The 21,574-nt window shown below is 36.8% G+C and overlaps 2 protein-coding genes across 2 annotated transcripts in view; one reads left to right on the top strand and one right to left on the bottom strand.

The window, feature by feature from the left end:
* LOC121388414 (protein fantom-like) overlaps positions 1-7,162 on the bottom strand; it is a 57,871-nt gene extending 50,709 nt beyond the window's left edge. The window contains exons 1-8 of the mRNA XM_041519723.1: positions 7,065-7,162; positions 5,721-5,862; positions 4,344-4,488; positions 3,963-4,015; positions 3,661-3,761; positions 1,849-1,935; positions 886-971; positions 72-149 (exon numbers count right to left, since the gene is read on the bottom strand). Coding sequence (XP_041375657.1) covers positions 72-149; positions 886-971; positions 1,849-1,935; positions 3,661-3,761; positions 3,963-4,015; positions 4,344-4,488; positions 5,721-5,793 — 623 coding nt within the window. The 5' untranslated portion in view covers positions 5,794-5,862; positions 7,065-7,162. The remainder of the gene's footprint in view (positions 1-71; positions 150-885; positions 972-1,848; positions 1,936-3,660; positions 3,762-3,962; positions 4,016-4,343; positions 4,489-5,720; positions 5,863-7,064) is intronic.
* Positions 7,163-10,260: 3,098 nt separating this feature from the next.
* LOC121388164 (sodium/calcium exchanger regulatory protein 1-like) lies at positions 10,261-20,165 on the top strand. The gene is made up of 4 exons (XM_041519402.1): positions 10,261-10,404; positions 12,416-12,588; positions 16,668-16,781; positions 17,817-20,165. Exons 1-4 carry the CDS (start codon positions 10,335-10,337, stop codon positions 17,877-17,879), a joined length of 420 nt encoding a protein of 139 aa, XP_041375336.1. The 5' UTR covers positions 10,261-10,334; the 3' UTR covers positions 17,880-20,165.
* Positions 20,166-21,574: the final 1,409 nt, after the last annotated feature.

The raw sequence follows: 21,574 nt of genomic DNA, 5'->3' as shown, positions 1-21,574 counted from the left end.
CTGGCAGGCTAGTGAAATATTTTCCATTTCTGCACCCCTGTATATCATCCAGGGACTGGGTCATAACTTACAGCTGTCTCCTGTCTGCTTGTCTGTCTTCTAGTGTCCCCTGGCCATACGGATGCATCACCGGACTATGCAGTGCTCGGCTGAAAAAGAAACAATTTAAGATTATAATGTCCTGGATATTTTTAGTTTACGTTAAATATGATGTTGTCTGAATGTTACATACGAAGACGTTGACGAAATATTATGGCCTTATGTTGTTCCTATGGCTTACAGAGTGTTAAGAGGTGAAGTGTGGTTTGTTCAAAGGAGGATAAAAATATTCTGTACATTTTGAATTGAATTTAGGTAACACCCAACCACTCTTTGAGTTGTTACTTTGTGTAGCAGCTTAATATAGTCCAGTTCAGGAGCAGTACCAGTTGCACTTGCATCACTCATAAATAATTTTTGTTTAAAGATTTAAAAAAATAAAAAATAAATTATATTATAGATATTACAGGGGTGGGAATTGGTGAACTGTAAAAATGGAGAAAACTTGAGGTGTTTTCTCTTTTATGGATACATTACCTGTCCTCAAACAAGTGCACCCCACCCCTACGGCTAGTAGTCTGGTCCGAACATCCCAAAAGCCAATGGGATGGCCTAAATTCTTCTAGAGGGGTCCCGGAAATTCTTGAAATCCTAGGTTAAAATCTGTGCCATCTGACACATTTTGGATGAAAGGACGATTAAAATGCGAGGAAATGCAATGTTCCATGAGAGGAAAACAGCTGATCTGAGGAGAATTCCTACCCCTGATTGAATTGAATGACAGAATGTTTAACGATACCGGGTATCAAACCAACGGATTGAAGTCAAGGTGTTATACAAACTCACTGTCTGCCTGGTGGAGCCGGACCAATTACTCGCATATTTCTCTTAAGACGTGTATCAACCGGCAATGTGTGCTGATGAGGAATACCCTGCAATTAATTTCAGTAACATTAATAACTAAACATATAAAGTACCCTAGTGAAAACTGTGTCGTGCATTACTTCAATAGCTAAGAAATTGAAAAATAAAAATAATTTATAATTTTGAAAAATGTTCACCGAAGTCCAAAGTAACAGAGAAGAAAATGGAGAAAATATATTAACAATTAAAGTAATTAATAACATTCTTTTTTTTATGATCCATTAAAAATCAGGTGGTGGGATGGGGAAAGCATATCTATTATTAAATTAATACAGGGTTTTATCACCTATGTTTCTAGACTCTGATTAATCGGCATCATTCCCCACCATTCCTCAAAAGCTATGTCGTTTTTTATTCCCAATATTGGAGTCAAAAATTCCCAATCAATGTAAATAATTCTCATTTTTTATTATATAAAGGCATATTTTGAAAACAATACATAAGACTAGATATTAATTTGCATGAATATAAGTATATGTATAGTATTAGTCTTTTAGATTCTAACAAGATGTTTTTTAAATGAAACTAAAAATTTCCAAAATTTTGTAAAGCAACGCTAAAACAAATTCCCAAAGTCAAAGAAATGGGTGTCACGTCAAATTTTAGAAATAAACCCTGTAATAAGCCAATATTTATAGATGAAAAATTAAATAATTTGGCTTCATTTGTCTTTAAAAATGTATCGCATTTCACAAGATCTTTGTGACCTAAGCTGTTTTATTATATTGTTAATAGAATTTTCACACTAGACATCCTAAAAATAAAATAGAACCTGTTTAACAGAACTATAAAATAGTGATTTATGTTAATTAATATGCAACTGCATTTAATGAACTAAACTAAAAGGTTAATTAAAAAGAAATTAAAGTAAAATGTCATACGTACCGTATCAATTCTAGCTTGAACTTGACTGAAAGCTGCTGGCATAGGTCGCTTCAGAGCAGACGCAAGCTGCTGTTTCGTCACCATCAACTAAAAGAAAGGAAAGGAATGTGTGTTTAATGACACCTCAGCACGTTTTAAACTATGGCTATTTAGTGTTTATCAAATGGCCATTTCAAAACTTCTTCAAGAGAACGAAAGAGAAAAACTGCTTGCCACCAAACAGGTAGTTTGTAGACTATTCCTACTGATAAAGCACTGACTGAGATGAGATAAACCTGTCTCCATAGAGGGTTACTGATCCTGCAACATATACTGACAAAGCAGAATGGGATCTTTCACATGCACTTTCCCATAGACAGGACAGTACATTCCACAACCTTTGATATACCAGTTACAGGGCACTGGCTGAGATGAGATAAACTTGTGTCCATATAGGGCCCTGATAATCTACAATGTATAAAACTACATGGTACCTCAAGTAAACAGTGGATCTTTTATTAATCATTTAGACTCCTATTTCAGTTAAACAATGGGAATTACTACCAGCTGCTTGTCAAATCTGATGTGAATACAATGGCATGGGCATTGATTTCAGATGTTTGAATACAATGGCATGGGCATTGATTTCAGATGTTTGAATACAATGGCATGGGCATTGATTTCAGATGTTTGAATACAATGGCATGGGCACCGATTTCAGATGTTTGAATACAATGGCATAGGCACCGATTTCAGATGTTTGAATACAATGGCATGGGCACCGATTTCAGATGTTTGAATACAATGGCATGGGCACCGATTTTAGATGTTTGAATACAATGGCATGGGCACCATTTCAGATGTTTGAATACAATGGCATGGGCACCGATTTCAGATGTTTGCGAGTGCGAATAATTTTTACATGCTCATATACCACTAGAGTTTCGAGCATGCCAAATTAAATGGACAATTTTGAAATTTACATCCAAAAATTAAATAGTGGGACTTTAAAATTCTGATGCGCATCTCTAATTAATAAAGAAAATTCTACTCATTAAATTTGGTCGCTAGATTAGATCGGGTGGTCAAAAAGAAATTAGATAAGATCGGTGGCCTGACTCGGGATGGAGGGGGGGGGGGGGGTTAGAGTTGAAAATGGGCAGAATTTTGAAAACAACAATTAGTTAATAGAATTTAAAAAAAAAAAAAAAAAAAAAAATTAAAAAGAATTGACTGCTTGGTCGAATATTTATATAATTTGGAGCATTTTAGAAGGACAGTCCAAAAATAAATAAGAGAAAGAAGAAATGATCGGACTATTTAATAATATTAAAAAAAGAAAGTAATTTCGACATAATCTTTTGAACGAAGGTCTAAAAGTTTAAAGTCCGATCTATATGTCCACATGAGTGGCCTCGTTAAGGCCGTTATGGTGCACAGCTTGTAAGGACGAGATGGTTTGCATCCTGTCAAGAAAACCCCCAGATTGACAGTCAATAGACGTTGAAGGTGTAGTGCTGTGCTGAAATACAGATCTTGAGAAGCCGGATCCGTCTGAACAAGAGAGAGAATCAGACTAGGGTATAGTCCAGTCGTCATGGGTTGGTATAGTGGTGCGGACGGGCCCGACTCTGGAGGATACGAGATGGTATCACAATAAAACAAAGTAAAGTCTAGAAAAAGAGTAGTAGGGGCCGACCAGATGTTTGAATACAATGGCATGGGCACTGATTTCAGATGTTTGAATACAATGGCACGGGCATTGAGTTCAGATGTTTGAATACAATTGCACGGGCATTGAGTTCAGATGTTTGAACGCATCTAAGTAGTTACCTTTTCTTTCAACTGAGCATTTACTTTCTCATATTCTATTAGTCTTGCTTCCAAATCTGAAATCTTCGATTCTGTCTCAATATCAAATCCTTTTTTATAGCCTGTAAATAACAAAAACAAAACACAAAAATAAAACACCAAAAGTGGACTTGATCCTTATAATAATCAAATATCACAACAAATATACAAATGGCAATGAGAGACTGATTAGCAAACAACTTTGAAGTTTCTTTTCTACATTGTTTGTTCTATATTTTTCCATCCAAATACATTAAAAATAGTAAAAAAAATTTATTAAATACCTCCATCAGATTTCTTCTTGTCATTGACCAAACGAAGGAGCTTTGTTGCCATCCTGAAATCATAACATTTAATGAGGTTTTATAAATATTTGTATATTTTATAAATATTTGTTGATCCAAGTGAATAGGGTATAATACATCATGTATGATTACAGAATCAAAACTTACACTCATAGGTGTACATGACTGGGTGTGTGTATGTGTATGAAATAAAATATTGTGGTGTATCATATATATTTGGATTTAAGCCAAAGTTGCAATTAAGAAAAAATAAATAAACAGATACATTTGAAAAATACATTTCTAATACTTTCTTTAGCTAAAGAAAAATTAGTACAACTTTTTTTTTTAACTCCAACAATTGGCAATAACTTTTTATACCGTTTGATTTTGTCTTCCTGCTTTCTTGCATGTTTCTTTAAGATAATATTTTCTTCATAATTTCTAAGATATTTATCTTCTAGTTCATCACGTGTCCATTTTGAAACCATTCCACGATGCTGGGCTGCCTTGTGGTCCAAAATAGCTGGAAAAAAACATTATGACTAGTTACAGAATCATTTAACATAACCCACCAGGGCTCACCCTGTACACTGCCAAATTAGCCAATTGCTAATTTTTATTAAAAAATAATCTTGAATTAACCACATTTCAATAATTTTAAAGGAAATACCCGGTACTCTACCAGGGCTTTAGATCTCACTAATTTGGACACAACGGGGACTTGGTCTTTTCTGATTGCAGGAAAGTCGTTTTACTTCAGTAATGTCAATAACAGCTACTGGATAGTTGTCAATATTCAGAAATATATTTCAAGTAATTTTAATGCAATTAAACTTAACATTTCAGTGGTTTTGAGGTGAAATATTTTGAGGTCAAAATGTTTGTACTTTTGGGCATGATTATTTTGGGCACATGTATTTTGAGCATAATGTTTATCGCTTCAACTTTGATGCAGTCTAAAGCCCTGTCTATTTATTTGAAAATTTATTCCAGTGTGAACCCTGCATGCATTTAAGAATTGAAGGTGATGATATTTAAGTGACGTTGACGGAAATATCAACCACAGAAACGATTTACACACTGAATAAATGGAGTATCGTGTTAGTGTGAAGCCACTCATACACAGTGACAGAAATATGCAGAATTTTTTACTAGTCCACCAGACAAATACATCTAGAAATCTACTTGTCCGCCAATATTTCACTTGTCCAAATAAATGGTTTATTTTATTTAAGTATCTGGATGATGTTTGTGATTGCTAAAAATTAAACTGCACTGAAATTTTTTACGTGTCCACTGGACAATGACCGAGGTACATTTTGCTTGTCCGAAGATTTTCCCTTGTTGGGACAAACGGACAAGTGCTTATTTCGAACACTGATACACAAGCATGTAAAGTGGTTCTACCATTCATACTTCCAAGAACATCAATAATTATCATGTTCAGTTCTTATAATTCCATGATTGTCAGTAGCAGGCTCCATGTATGTCCAATGAGAGCAGGGAACTTTTGTTTTGAACATTTTGATTAGCGAGATTTCTAGTCAATTGAAACTTGATTTTTAAAAATTGTGTAGGGATCTCTGAAACTTGCGTAGCAATCGAATGTTCCCTGGAGAGCCACTTAAAAATGATGTAATTACTCTAGACGGAATGAAAAACATTTTATTACAAGACATGTCCAACACTATTAACAGTGTTCTATATAATCAACAAAATTACAATGGTCTAAAATATGGAAAACAAATCTGTTACCTATGTCACTAGCCATATTCTTTACTCGCTTGTTTCCGATATCTCGGACAGGAATGAGATCATGATTGGACATTGTGAACCTGCTTCCTTTCTGCTCTACTCGTCATACATCATACAATCATCACTTCATTATACTTCACATCTGAAATAATACCAAAAAATAATCATAATAAAAATAAATAAATACAACAGTAATACTAATTTGTGAAATGTTTCTTGTCGCAGGCTGTAGATAAAACATTAAAAAATGAACATGCAAGACAGGTGTGTGTGCAGGGATGGTTCCTGGGCTCAAACTGCCCCACTCGACTTCCCACTCCAAGTAATCTTTTGTCCAATATATTTTCTGTAGTAGTATGATTCGATTCCCCTAAAAACTTTGCTCGCCACAGTTCTGACCTCCTGTCACAATTTCCTGCACATGCGCCTGCATGATCACTTCTAATAATAATAAAACTATATGTCTGGTGTGAAAATATTGAGTGTTTTGTATGATATAAAGGACTCTAAAACTAAAAAGCGCTCTGTATCAAGTTAAAAAGAAAACTGACAGTAGCAAGTTAGCTGTTAAATTCCTTCATCCGAGTATATGAAAAGTTAGCACGATTATTATTTGTTTTGTTATAACAAATATTCTTTAAAGAAAGTTTTTAAACAAACAGAAATACTTTTATGTTTGCTAAATAACTACAAAGTGCACGTGGTCAAATTCCAGAATCATTTTCATTAATTCTGAGAGATGTATGATCACTGTAACATTATTGAGTGTCACACTGGAACCAGTTTTGTTAAATAGCCAATTTTCAAATATGTAGAGTATTGGTAGGAGTTTCCTTTGACACTGTCACGTATAAAGAACATTATAAATACTTATCATAGAGAGTTAGGGTTAGGGTTAGGGTTAGGGTTAGTGACAGTGCCAAAGGAAATTCCTTCCAACCTTAGCAATTGGCTAATTTGGCAGTGGATATCAGATGTGACAGTGTATGTCAGATGTGATCATACATAAATAGTAAAATACATGTCTCAACTTGTTAATTATCATAGGATTGATAAATAAATCACCCCTATCGCACACAATTACACCAAACGTCATTATTAGGAAAACACATATTTTGTGTTACTGTCAATTCTAATATATTTTGATAATATTTATATCGAACAACATACGAAAATAAATCCAAACCCTCGCGCTCTACAAACAAATCATGCATAACCAAGGTAAACTTATTCGGTTTCCAGTGACCGTCTATAGCGTCACCGAAAAGGTTATCCTTTTCCAATGTAATAATCAATAAAATAAATAAATAACTTTTAATGCAGCGATATAAATAATCAAATTACCGGTACATTTTCCATGTTATTCAGGAATGTTCAAACGATGGAATTTTATTTCTGTTGTTATTTTTGTTGTTATTTTTTATCCATACATGCGCACGAAAGAATTCTTTTAAAAGGGATGCAACTCTTCCGTCTACGTCTGAAAATTTTCGGTCTCACGACAGATGTTTTTTCTTCGAATACCTCTACTCTAAAACTGGAGGGGTCAAGGTATGCGTCTCCTCCAGTTGAAAGGCGGTCTCAATATTATGCTGTTACTGGCATCTTCCTATCAGAACCAATAATATATGGTATGCTGTCTACAAAAGAGCCATTGCTAATCATTAAAACATATTTATATTTCCAGGACAGCGTGTTTAAATCTTAACTGGATTTGAATACAGCTCGATACTTGCACCCCAGCACATTGCGTCATTTGTTTTAACATTAACCCCGGCCTTGAAATATGTCCCGTCACACTTTATATTCAATAGAAATTTAGTCAGACTGTCTATATTCTAAGTCTTAAGTTAAAAGAAGATTTTTGTTTTGTTTAACAACACGTAGGAGCACACTGATTTATTAATCATCGGCTATCGGACGTTAAACATTTTGGTAATTCTTAGAGAGGAAACCAGCTACATTTTTCCATTATAACAAAGGATTTTTTTATATGCACTGTCCCACAGACAGGATTGATTGAAACATATTTTATTGCTTTTTAAAGAACAAATGGATTAGGCACAAGTTACACAACTTACTAGGCCTTCTCCAAAATACATACATATTACGACAGTAATACATTTTTGCAATTTAAATATGAATAAAAATAATTATCTCGCCTTCATGTAAAATTCTTTAATCTCATTGGTTGTTTGCCGTTGGACAAATCCCTTATCCCCCTGTGGGCGGAGCCAAATTCTCTTATACCCCGTCTGTAATTTCCAAGTTTCCTGCCGCCCCAGTTAATGCTAAAGCAATAATTAGATTATAAATAACATTGATAATCAATCAAGTATACACAATTAATTTTATTTTTACTATAAAATACACTATTTCAATACTTTTAAAAGCTGCAATGTTGAACTCGACCACCTAATTACGGTCGTGGTGTTATTGTATTAATGCGCGATTAGCAACATTTTTTTTTTTTTTTTTTTTTTTTTTTTTTTTTACTACATACATTTCTGATAAAAAAAAGTGTTTATTTTTATTTTATTTTTATTAATATCTGTTTCAGACAATTTCGTATTACAAACATTTGAAGTTAAAAACTCGTTTATCGATGGAACTATTTTTCGTCACTGGCAAGTGCTTTCGTTCGCGTCCGCGTGGTACGGCTCCTCCGTTAATAAATTGTTAACAATTATTGTCTGGCGTTATTTTAATTATTTGGCTATATGGTTGAACATGTCGGCAAGATAAATTCGTTGTAGAAGCATCACGAGGGGTATATGGCTTTTTATGTACCCTCTGTGTGCTCTTTTACCCCCTCGCCTTCGGCTCGGGGTAAAAGAACACACAGAGGGTACATAAAAAGCCATATACCCCTCGTGATGCTTCTACAACTTATAATATTATTGAGAAAAGAAAGAATAAAGGAAACAGAAAAAAAAGAGACGCAATAAAGTTTTCTATGTGTTCGATAATTAAACAGCAGGTTTGATAAAAAAAAAAAAAAAAACCCACAAACAAGGCATCGCAATGATTACATAATGGCTACACAAATAATAATAATAGCAATAAAATAAATAAATAGTAATAATTGGCAGACAGAAAAGCACATACCACGGCCTTTATTATACCGATCGTGAAAATACAATTTTTATCCTACTCTAAATAAATAAAGATTTTAAAAGTATTTCGAAAGTGGGACACTTTTGACGGGCTCCTACCGATATCGGTTTTGATTGGTTTATGACAAGTGCGGAATTCCCCAACAAGAGATCACGTGAGATTTCGCAATTTGATTACTCCCATTTACAGATAAACTTTATTATTGATTATTTGCCCTTCGGGGTTTTAAGATCAGCGAATAATTGAAATATCCCGACAGTTTTAGTCGAGATTGGGGACCTTTGTACATAATATTTTTGCCATGCAATTTTGTTATTACTTTAAAACATATTGTTATTGATGTGGTTATTATTATTAGTAGCGTAGTAGTAGTAGTAGTAGTAGTAGTAGTACTAGTAGTAGTAGTAGTAGTAGTTGGCCTAGTAGAAGTAGTAGTAGTAGTAGTAGTAGTAGTAGTAGTAGTAGTAGTAGTAGTAGTAGTAGTAGTTGTTGTTGTTGTTCGTGTAGCGTTGGTATACTGGTTAAACTAAAACTCCGAGGTATTAGATTTAGGGGGTGGGTGTGGGGGGGGGGGGGGGTATATTTTAGACACAATATCTTGCGACCATTTGGTTGTCGACGATTGCCAAAGCATTACATAGTTTCCCCTAGCGCTTTCCCCATCATATCAATATCAATAAAGGGAGGGCTGGAGGTGACTCGAGCTATATAGTAGAACCTACTTAGTAGTAGTAGTAGTAGTAGTAGTAGTAGTAGTAGTAGTAGTAGTAGTGGTGGTGGTGGTGGTGGTGGTGGTGGTGGTGGTGGTGGTGGTAGTAGTAGTAGTATAGTAATTGTTATTGCTGTTGTTGTTTTAATTATTATTATTTAAATGTACTCTTCCCATGTCCGTTTCTGTGGCCTTGCAATACCTAAAAAATGGCAATTATGTTCAAGAAATATTCACTTTACAATTAAGCGTACCAAAAAAAAAGAGCAAAGTTTGTTTTATTTAACGACGCCACTAGAGCACATTGATTTTTTTATCTTATCATCGGCTATTGGACGTCAAACATATGGTCATTCTGACACTGTTTTTAGAGGAAACCCGCTGTCGCCACATAGGCTACTCTTTTTACGACAGGCAGCAAGGGATCTTTTATTTGCGCTTCCCACAGGCAGGATAGCACAAACCATGGCCTTTGTTGAACCAGTTATGGATCACTGGTCGGTGCAAGTGGTTTACACCTACCCATTAAGCCTTGCGGAGCACTCACTCAGGGTTTGTAGTCGGTATCTGGATTAAAAATCCCATGCCTCGACTGGGATCCGAACCCAGTACCTACCAGCCTGTAGACCGATGGCCTGCCACGACGCCACCGAGGCCGGTCAATCAAGCGTACAAGTGCATTCGAAGCAAGCTGCGTAGTAAAAATACACATGCTATCCTACAATCGAATACAACCCAGTTATCGAACACTGCCGAGTTGTCATTGGGGCAAGTTCACTGAAGACACCATGACAAACCTTGTTGGAAACTGGCGGCTTGAAACAAATGAGAACATTGACCAATATATGAAAACTATCGGTATGTTGGATTATCTGTAATGTTAGGTTTTAATTAATGAAAACCGAAATGCTTTCGTAATGTTTCGTAAGAACACGGAAACCGGTAGGTGATATTCGATTGGTGTTCTACGTAAATTGGTTTATTATGTTGACGTCTTGGGTTTATTTTAAATATTATTCGGTTTTTAATGTCTTTTATATGATCTATATGTGTTGCTTTGTGTGTGTGTGTGTGTGTGTGTGTGTGTGTGTGTGTGTGTGTGTGTGTGTGTGTGTGTGTGGTTTTTCATCTAGTAATTTGATTAAGGGGAGTCAGCAGCTAAATGATTTGCAGTAGATCTTATTTAAAAAAATTAATTTACTGTTAATTATTTTACTTATTTATAACATTAACTCCAAAAAAGCTAGTAGGCTAGACTAGAGCATTATATCCATAACTTTGGATTATCAGTATTTAATTTACGGTTTACTGCTGCCAAATAACAGGATAGGAGATGAGTGGGTGTTAAGGCAATATAGAAAGAAAGAAATGTTTTATTTAACGACGCACTCAACGCATTTTATTTACGGTTATATGGCGTCAGACATATGGTTAAGGACCACACAGATTTGGAGAGGAAACCCGCTGTCGCCACTACATGGGCTACTCTTTCCGATTAGCAGCAAGGGATCTTTTATTTGCGCTTCCCACAGGCAGGATAGTACGAACCATGGCCTTTGTTGAACCAGTTATGGACCACTGGTCGGTGCAAGTGGTTTACACCTACCCACTGAGCCTTGCGGAGCACTCACTCAGGGTTTCGAGTCGGTATCTGGATTAAAAATCCCATGCCTTGACTGGGATCCGAAACCCAGTACCTACCAGCCTGTAGACCGATGGCCTAACCACAACACCACCGAGGCCGGTCTAAGACAATATAGATACTTTTAAATACTAACTCAAGAATGTGCATTGAAGGCTTATATTTACTACAGATACAGTAGGCCCTATATTCATTAACTATTATATAACCCCAGTATTTATTACGACAGGTTATATTATCCGAGGGCACGTGTGAGGGGAAACTACATATTGGAATTAGGGTGGTGTTATTGTTATGTAACGGTTTCAAACCAATGTTTCAGTTTAATTCATTACTTAAATGCAGCCAGTCATGTCCAGATCGTGCTAATACAATTTAATTTATATACTAGTATATATTCTATACATGTCATGATGGATGTTTGATAATAGATTTACATAATGCTAGAGCGAATTAGCTCTTTGAATTTAATAGGCATAAGGGCTCCCATTTTTGCGGGTTGAAAGGCAACCCGAGTTGAGCTCCACTTAAAAAGAAGCCTGAACGTTTATTCACATTTGCGTTACTACGAAACAGCTATAAAAGGTTCCAAACGAATCACTATGCACCTTTTTACACGAATTACACAGTTACAACTACTGTTGTGAGTAGAATGATGAAAATATACGTGATTAAAAGTTTTCAGGTCAATTCGTTTTTCCCAAGCGTGTCCATCGTTTTCCCCCCGAATGACCACTCGAATTATGTTGAACTTAGGACCAAATTCACATTAATGTTATAAGTGGAGGGAAGGAATGGGTGTTTAAAACATCAAGAGTTTGTGTTAGCCTTTGTTCGAATGATTTCATAAGAGTAGCGACAAATATTTTACCTAATCGATATTAATCTTATCGCCTTTTGCGATATGAAGAAAGAAGAAATAAATGTTTTACTTAACGACGCATTGGACACATTTCTATTTACGATCATCCAATGGGCTACATTTGTCGATTTTGGCATGCGATCTTTTGTAAGCACCATCCGACATACATGATGGTACATATCACGACTTTTTTATATACCAGTTGTGGAGCATTGGTTTGATTGAGAAATGGCCCACTGCCCAATCCTAGATCGATCGCGCATCAGACGAGTGCTTTACCATTGGACTACGTCCCGTCCCATGCGACATGAAATCGATAAAAAAAATTAGCCAGAAAATGACATGTCATTTTGTTATTATTGCAGGCGTGGGTTTCTTTCTTAGAAAACTGGCAAATAAAATAACCAGCTATGAGGAAATAAAACAAGATGGCGAATTCTGGGAAATCCATTTCACTTCTACGTTCAAAAATGACGTAATACGGTTCAAGCTGGGCGAATTGTTTGAGGAGGAAACCATGGATGGAAAGACGGTCAAGGTAACGCCTTCTCATTAGCAACTATAAATCTGGATTGCCATAAAATCTGTAACAGACATAGAATGTCTGCGACTGTGTTCCCATGTATGCATGTGCATGTGTATATCAGCGCCCTTTTATATATTGCTAGCTAGAACACTGTATTCATTCAAGTGGTTTTATAGTAAACGTAAACACGATAGATACCATTATGTGAATCCCCTGGGTAACATTCATTTGATAATCCAGAAGTTATGATCCCCTGTTTCTCAGCAAATAATAGTTCTACTATGATAGTAGTAGACAATGGGAGATGAGTTCTACTGACTGACGAGTACTGGTTCTAACTATAGGCACTGTTACAGTTTATATATCATGTTCCTCATATGCCGTTGTGTAACGGCCTGAGCGTAATAAAGTTCTGTTCTGTTCTGTTCTGTTCTGTTCTGCTAAACATATCTAAGTTTAGTAGGCCCTAAATAATTATAAGTAATCATGAAAGTAATCGCTGATTACGATTACATTAGCAATGTAATCGATTGCGATTACATGACATTCTCAAACAATTTAATCGTAATTCGATTACGATTGCGATTACATGAAAACATGTAATCGATTACAATCGATTATACGATTACTGATTACGATTACCCCATCTCTGAATATTTAGAGAATAACTAACGAGCTACGATGAATTATGAATTATCTGTCCCGAGTGAATGAATGTTGTAAACTCGAGCCTTTGGGACAGATAATTCATAACTCCTCGTAGCGAGTTGGTTTTTCTCTTTATTATCCATTGTCAATTTTAACTGATTTTTAATGTAAAAATTCATCTGCAGTCTACAACAAAGCCATCAGCCATTACGTCATATAATCTTACGCGCATTACATGACGTAATGTAAGTGACGTCATAGCATAACAGCGTTCTTTTTAAAGCCAAATCTTTACAGTACAAAATAATACAACTGTATTTGCATTTGAAAATAATTATTTTTATATATTACTAAAGCCGCTGCTTATGAAAATATACCATTTCATGTTTACGAAACAAATGAGTCCATTTGTTTTTGTAAATCTTTGTAGATCGTATAACGTATGTGTAATCTGACTCATGAATGGAAACATTATATGAATGAAAGTTCCGGCCATGGCAAGCAACCAACCAAACGTCGTGATTTTTAAGCCAGCCAATCAGAGGCTATAGAAGCAATCTGCACACTGTGCAGAGATCGAAAAACATATTACCCCATATATTTGAGCCCATATGGGTTGGCAATATATGTATGTTACATATTGTATGGAAACCAGCTTCATGATCTTTTATATGAACTTTTCTGCATACGTTATAGAAACCCACTTTTACTGTTGATACATCAGACATTTAGCTGGTGCGTATCAAGGGAACATGTGCTGGTGGAGGGGGGCACACACACCCCACCCCGAATTTCCAAAGTGCACAGAAAAGCCAGTACTTAGAAAACGAATACAAATGAATGTATCTCTGGGGGGGTTTGTGGGAGTAACATTTTGGTGGGCTTTTCGTGTTTCTGAGGACGATTGTTGCTACATACGTTTGGATGCTATGTGTATTTTGTACAGATTGCGCTGTAGGTGCCATTTTTTAAACACTGCACCCCTCCATAACCCCTACCACCACCCCCACCTCCAACCCCCCCCCCCCCCCCATCCCCCCAAAAACCCTACTATTGCTTAAAATTTATGTAACCTGATAGTTATTTGCTATTTTATTTGTGACATTTTCTGCTGATTGTGGTGGGGGGTTTTCTGCCAAAATTTATAACACATAACTTTACACATCACTTAGTGCGTGAAAAATGGACGAAATGGTCGATTTAGTTTTATCATGTTCACGAAAGTCCACTGACAACGATTGATGTCTGTGACCTTGTATGTGCAGTGATTCATAACTAGTAGCAGATGTTCACAAAGTCCTGTCGTTCTGTTTATGCAAAAATCGAAAGAAGACAACTGAATATACTACACAGTACAATAGGTTGCATTGTACCAACTCAGAAAGTGGCGTATCAACTTATTGTGAAGTACACCGTGAAGTATTTACGGAGTATATGCCACCACAGCTATTGTTAATAGTAATATATATGTGACATTGATTGTACAAATACTATTATCAATTCAAAATAATTTGATATTTTTACTGGACTCGAACTTAATGGCAGCACCAACGACAATTGCCATTGCTGCAAAATGAATTTCTTAAGGTTAAGGGCTTTACTGAGGGGATTTTGCTGCTAGATAAAAAAAAAAGGGAAAACGACACCACTAGAGGACATTGGTTTATTAATCATCGGCTATTAGATGTCAAAAATTTGGTAATTTTGACATATAGTTTTAGAGAGGAAACCCGCTACATTTTTTTTCATTAGTAACAAAATATCTTTTATATGTACCATCTCACATACAGGATGGCACATACCGCGGTCTTTGATATACCAGTCGTGGTGCACTGGCTAGAACGAGAAATAGCCCAATGGGCCCACCGACGGGGATCGATCCCAAACCGACGGCACATCAAGCGAGCGCTTTAACACTGGGCTACGTTCCACCCAGATAAAAAAAAATAATAATAATAATACAAATCTCGGTTAAAGGTCTAAGTTTGTGGTTTTTAATTTTGTGTTTCTTTATTGCAAAAGTTACTGGTTTAAAATTGGCTCAAAATGCCATAGGTGAGCATCTTTTCTGCGTCAAAACATTTCAAAACCGCTGTAGGTAACACAATCTTAAGTTCGAGCCCTGAGCTACTGATGTAAAACATTTCAAACCCGCTGTATGTAACACAATCTTAAGTTCGAGCCCTGAGATACTGATGTAAAACATTTCAAAACCGCTGTTGGTAACACATTCTTAAGTTCGAGCCCTGAGCTACTGATGTAAAACATTTCAAAACCGCTGTAGGTAACACAATCTTAAGCTACTGATGTAAAACATTTCAAAACCGCTGTAGGTAACACATTCTTAAGCTACTGATGTAAAACATTTCAAAACCGCTGTAGGTAACACATTCTTAAGTTCGAGCCCTGAGCTACTGATGTAAAACATTTCAAAACCGCTGTAGGTAACACATTCTTAAGTTCGAGCCCTGAGCTACTGATGTAAAACATTTCAAAACTGCTGTAGGTAACGAGCCCATGGTACTTTTACTCAGTATACACGTATGTGTTATACAGCAGACATTAAATGTTGAAACTTGCACATCTTGTGTGTGTGTGTGTGTGTGCGTGCGCGCGCGCGCGTGTGTGTGTGTGTGTGTGTGTGTGCAAAAATTACGGTTATTAAAATCACATTTTATGCAGGTATATTACATGTGGGCGGCACACTGGCTTTTTATATGTGTGCTATCTGGGTGTATCGATATACTGTTCCTGTTGCTTCTCTTAGAAAATGTTAACATTGTAGGAAATAAAAAATGATTTGATTCAACAGCACTTTAAGACACGCGTGCAGTACTTTATTATGTTTAGACTTGTGGACTTGGTATCGATTCGTTATGTTGTGAATATTACCTTGGATGTTGCTTTCATTATGACTTTCAATGCTATTTATAAGTGCAGCAAAAGTAAATTCACAGAACGAATATTTCAGTGCATTATCAATAAAAATTCAAAGCTATTTTATATGCAACTTCATTATTTGAGATAGAGTAAATTATGGGATTTTTTTTTTTAGTAGTATTGTATTTTTATACAACCCCGCGTGCTAGTGATAAAGCGCTCGTCTGATGCTCCGTCGGTCTAGGATTGATCCCTGTCAGTGGGCCCATTGGGCTATCTCTCGTTTAAACCAATGCACCACGACTGGTATATTAACGGCCGTGGTATGTGCTATTCTGTCTGTGGAATGGTGCATAAAAAAGACCCCTTGCTACTAATGGGGAAATGTAGCGGGTTTCCTCTCTAAGACAATGTCGAATTACAAATGATTAGCCGATGATTAATAAATCAATGTGTTCTAGTGGTGTCGATAAACAAAACTAAACTAACATTAACTATAATAATAATTTTTAAAAAGGTTTAAAAGAAATATGGGAAATATACTAAACCATCCTTTCTCGCAGACGGTAATGTCGGTGGATGGCGGAAAGTTGATTCAGTATCAGAACGGCGTGAAGGAAGGTGACTTGGATCGGGAGGCTGTTCGGGAACTACAGGATGAGGACACGATGACTGTGGTAGGTTGATGATAATTAATGATGATTAAAGGAAATGACAGCGATGTTTGCTTAATATGACCACAGTTGATGGTAATTAATAATGATTAAAGGAAGTGACTGCGATGTTTGCTTAATATTACCAAAGTTGATGATAATTAATGATGATTAAAGGAAATGACAGCGATGTTTGCTTAATACAACACCTGAACACATTTTAAAGACGTCTACTTGCTGTCCAAAGGCTTATTTAGACTTATAGACGGTCCGGCTTAAAAAAAGTAAAAGTACATTAGTTTCTACGAGATCGTGTAGACTAGTGTGCGATGCGTGCGTCTGCAAAACGTATGTGGTCAGCCGCATCAGCCGCAACAGTCGGACCGCACTCAGTCTGTACGAGCTTTAACATACATGGGGGGGGGGGGGGGGGGGGAGGGGAGAGATAGAGAGAGAGAGAGAGAGAGAGAGAGAGAGAGAGAGAGAGAGAGAGAGAGAGAGAGAGAGAGAGAGAGAGAGAGAGAGAGAGAGAGAGAGAGAGAGAGAGAGAGAGAGAGAGAGAGAGAGAGTGAGTGAGTGAGTGAGTGAGTGAGTGAGTGATGCACATCTCAATGTTCATAAATAATACCAGGACAATAAAGAAATGTTTTAACAAAATTATACTATGAAACTATATAGAACAACAAAGAAAACGCGAATATTAATTTAGTTTGTTTGCTTCTTTTAAAATTTAAATTATTCTCTTTGAATCCCGTTAGCTTTTTAGTTCCTATATAACGTTTCTCAGTGGAGCTTTTTACCGGCATCCGTACTTCAAAATAGACTTCAAAGGAAAAGTTGACGGGCGTCTGACGTCTGTACAACTTTCTTTGACAGTTTCGATTGAATTGTTTTGAAACTTGGTACAATTATCCTCTGGTGCATCTTCCACAAACTAATAGAGAGTTATTTCTTCAGCACACACGGGCCACCTGGACTTTGCCATTCTTGTTTTTTCATGCTATTTACAGACACTAATAAAATAATGACATGTAATACTTATTTTGATTTGTTTTTCAGACGTTCACTGCTGTAGGAACAGGTATATCAGCGAAACGGATTTTCAAACGTTACACCAAATGATTTCGGAAATTCGAATTTTGCATTCATTCGCACACGTATCATGGCGGACTGGAGATGGGGGTGGGGAGAGAAGAAAGAAATAACGAAAAACAGTTGAGGGATAATCGTGAGAATTGGAGGATGTAGGCCATATTTCATTCCATCTGCCCTGGTCAAAACGTTCTGGGTCGTGATTTTGTGATCAAGTAAAAAAGGGTGGGGTGAAGCATATTATACGACACTATTTTTCCTGTACATTTTGAGGTCAATATATCCGTAAGATGTATAATACGCAATTCCGCACAATACGACACTAACTATTACATTTTTAGTGATATATAAAGCCACTTAGTAGATATATGGTTTTTACTTATAGAATTTTTTACAAATATTTTATTGGCATAATGTTATACATGCGTAACAGCTAATCCATTAGTGACATCGAATGCTGGTTGGCCTGTCTCGCATATTACTAGTATTTACTTTCCGTGGATTTCCACTTCCAGGGCCGTACTTTGCTTAACATAAGTGTGGTGACAGCACAAGAAAGAATCAGGGTACAATATTACAGGGTCTTCTCGGGGTGTACAAAAAGGGGGCACTTATAAACTTAAAAATGGCTTCTTTTTTTGTTTTGTTTTGTGTATGTGTAGTGTTCAACCATTACATCTACACCACTGTTAGATCCTGCCGTGATTTCAAGATCCACGAAAGGGAGTGCGTATTATACATATAAATTATAAAAGAGGGCGTGTATGTATACCAGGGGCCTAGACTGGGGGGCGGGGTATCTGAGATTTTGAACGTCACCCCCACCCCCCACACCCGCTGAAGCTAAAACATTTTTTTTACAGTGCAAATTAGGCTATTCATATAGGTATCAAGTGTAGACAAAAGTGTCTGCTAGGTTCATATTCGAACACTCCTAGGTACAGACTACGCTTCGCCCCTGATTAAGCGGCGTTAAGGACTTGGACATTTGAAAGAGGTGCATCTGTTCTTTTTAACACATTGTTTGAAATGTCCAGTACAGTACATTTATAACTTCACACCTTTTTTGTATTTGCTATCTTGGTGTCGCTGGAATGGATTGATATGCCAAACATTCCATTCATCGATAGGAAATGAGATTGTTTTTAAAGGGACTGTCCTGTGTTTCCTGCGGTTGTATTACAGTTATTGTCGTCTTTACTGCTATTGAAGGCAAAGTAGGTTTACGTTAACATGCAATACTGACAAATTAATTTATATTAGCGACCTAGTAGCAGCTGACATACAGTTTTACAAGATATATTCGCTGCACAAGACTTTTTTCTTTTCTTTTTTGATGTTTGCTTTTAGCAGTAAAAAAGAGGAACTTTTTTGTTGCTTTTCACCGGATCAACTGAATAAATTTTAAGATGCCTCCCCCCCCCAAAAAAAAAGAAAAAGAAAAAAAGCTCAAACAATTTTTTTTTTTAAATGTTTTATTTAACAATAAAACTAGATCACATTGATTAATTAATCATTGGCTATTGCATGTCAAACATTTGGTAATTCTGACAGTCTTCACAGGAACCCAGGCGCGTGTGAAGTGGAGGGTTTCTGCGTGTCAAAATGTCTTCCAGTGCAGGGGGAGGGTTTTGGGGGTCGAAACTTCTCCCTGTTTAAACATCGATACATATATTCAATATATTTTCCCCAAGGAGTGTGTCTCTCGAGTTCTCTATAACATTCGCCCGCTACTATCTAGACTCATCCCTACTACAATTCCTGCACAAGTCTGCTATATTTTCCCCATTAGCAGCAAGGGTTGTTTTATATGCACTGCACAGCCTTTGATGTACCAGTCAAGGGACACTACATGTTTTAGACCAGTTGATCCATTTCAACAACTACAACGACAACTTCATTTTCTTGTTTAAGAGTATTAGTGTGTGTTTCTAGTCGTCCTAATGTTTTAACAGCTCAAATTGTACTTCACTTTCAGTCATATTCACACGTAGGTATGTAAGTACATGTATGTATTTTATTTTGGGAAAGCCACACAATCACACACCCCCCCCCCCCCCCCACACACACACACTCCAAACTAGGAAGTCCTGTTACAACTGTAAGACAAGCTAATAAACAAGGTGGGTAAATGTGATTGGAGGGCGCCCCTGGCCCCGCCAGTGAAATCCAGGACAATCTCTTTAACAATAAGAACTGTTGTGTGAATATTTTTAATATTAAATGTCTTGTCTTTGTGAACACGAAATACTGTTATTTTCTTTTATACATGATACTTGTAATACTGATATGCTATGAAATAAAATTAACACATTTGTCAGTAGTTGACTTTGATTGTTGGTATATCTCACTATAATTGATTAAATGAATTCAGTGCAATATAATTTTAAAATGTTATGTCGGAGACGGACCACAGCATAGGTGGTGCGAGGCGAGATGGCGTGGCGGACGCATTGCATGTTGGTTACTTTTACAGCGTATCGTACCACCCCACCCCACCCCACCCCACCCCCAACCCGACGTAGTCCCAGTACACTCTACTGGTGCCGTTGCCTATAAACTACTTATAAAATTCCTTTCAGGTTATGCACCACTGACAAAGTGTAAGCTGTGTACGATCTATTCTATAGTCACAGGCATTGGGAGGTGGGGGGGGGGGGGGGGGGGGGAGAAGAGAAATATTTAATTTAATGACACAACACATTTAATTACGGTTGAATTTAAGGTTAATGACCACACCGATAATGAGAGAAAAACTGCTGTTGCAAGGGATCTTTTACAATATGCAGAATCCCACAGACTGGAAAGTACATACCACGGCCTTTGTTACACCAATTGTAGGCTAGTGCACTAGCTAAAACGAGGTATTGCCCAATGGGACACCGACAGACATCGGTGCTACATCAGGCGAGCTATTTAAACCAGACTATGTCCAGCCCTGTCATTAGTATTAGAGTGAAGAAGAAAAGGATCGGACATTCCCGTCGGTTGAAGATGGTTTAAAGGTACATACTTTTCTAAAACAGTGTTTGGTGATAAAACCTAGTAGCGGAAAGGGAATGTGTCAAAATTTATAAAAATTGTGCACTTTGTGATAGATGTTTGCAATTTGGCATGGTGTTGGGTATGGGCACAAGGTTTTCAAGAATCAAGTTGGGGTGGTCATCTGGCGGTCGTTATGCAAAAAATCCAATGTGGCCGTTGCCGCAAAAAAAGAGAAGACAACGTATCTCCGCTCCTTCTAGCTCTAGATCCCTGTATAATAACACTTTTTCTTTCTATATTTTTTGGTGCGAGGAATCCATTTGTATAGTCATTTTTCTGTTTCAAGGTCATTTGGGTTGTATTTAGAACAAAACCCGGTCAGAACTCTAGAACTAAGCCACACAGAAAGATGATCGAGGTCTGTAGACTCTCTAAACCTATGGTTTTGACCCAGGGAATTCATATGTCAGTTTATTGAACACCTCACTGTCATCCAATAGTCAACAATCCAATATAGTGGTACAAATATCAGCTGTTCCAGTTACAAATGACCATAACTTCGGAACTAAGCCATATAGAAAGATCTTTGGCTCTATATCTATGATTACGACCCCAAGGAACTGATTTCGCAGGTTTCTTGGTATGGTGAATCATTTTGTGTTTCAAGAACGTTTTCAAGGTCAAAGGTCATGTTCAATGTCATTTCCAAAATCTACATGCAAACCTTAAACCCCCGACAT

This window comes from Gigantopelta aegis, chromosome 14 (assembly GCF_016097555.1).
Source record: "Gigantopelta aegis isolate Gae_Host chromosome 14, Gae_host_genome, whole genome shotgun sequence".
Lineage (NCBI taxonomy): Eukaryota > Metazoa > Mollusca > Gastropoda > Neomphalida > Peltospiridae > Gigantopelta > Gigantopelta aegis.
Note: the sequence above shows the minus strand (reverse complement) of the source record. Positions and strands in the feature narration are given on the sequence as shown.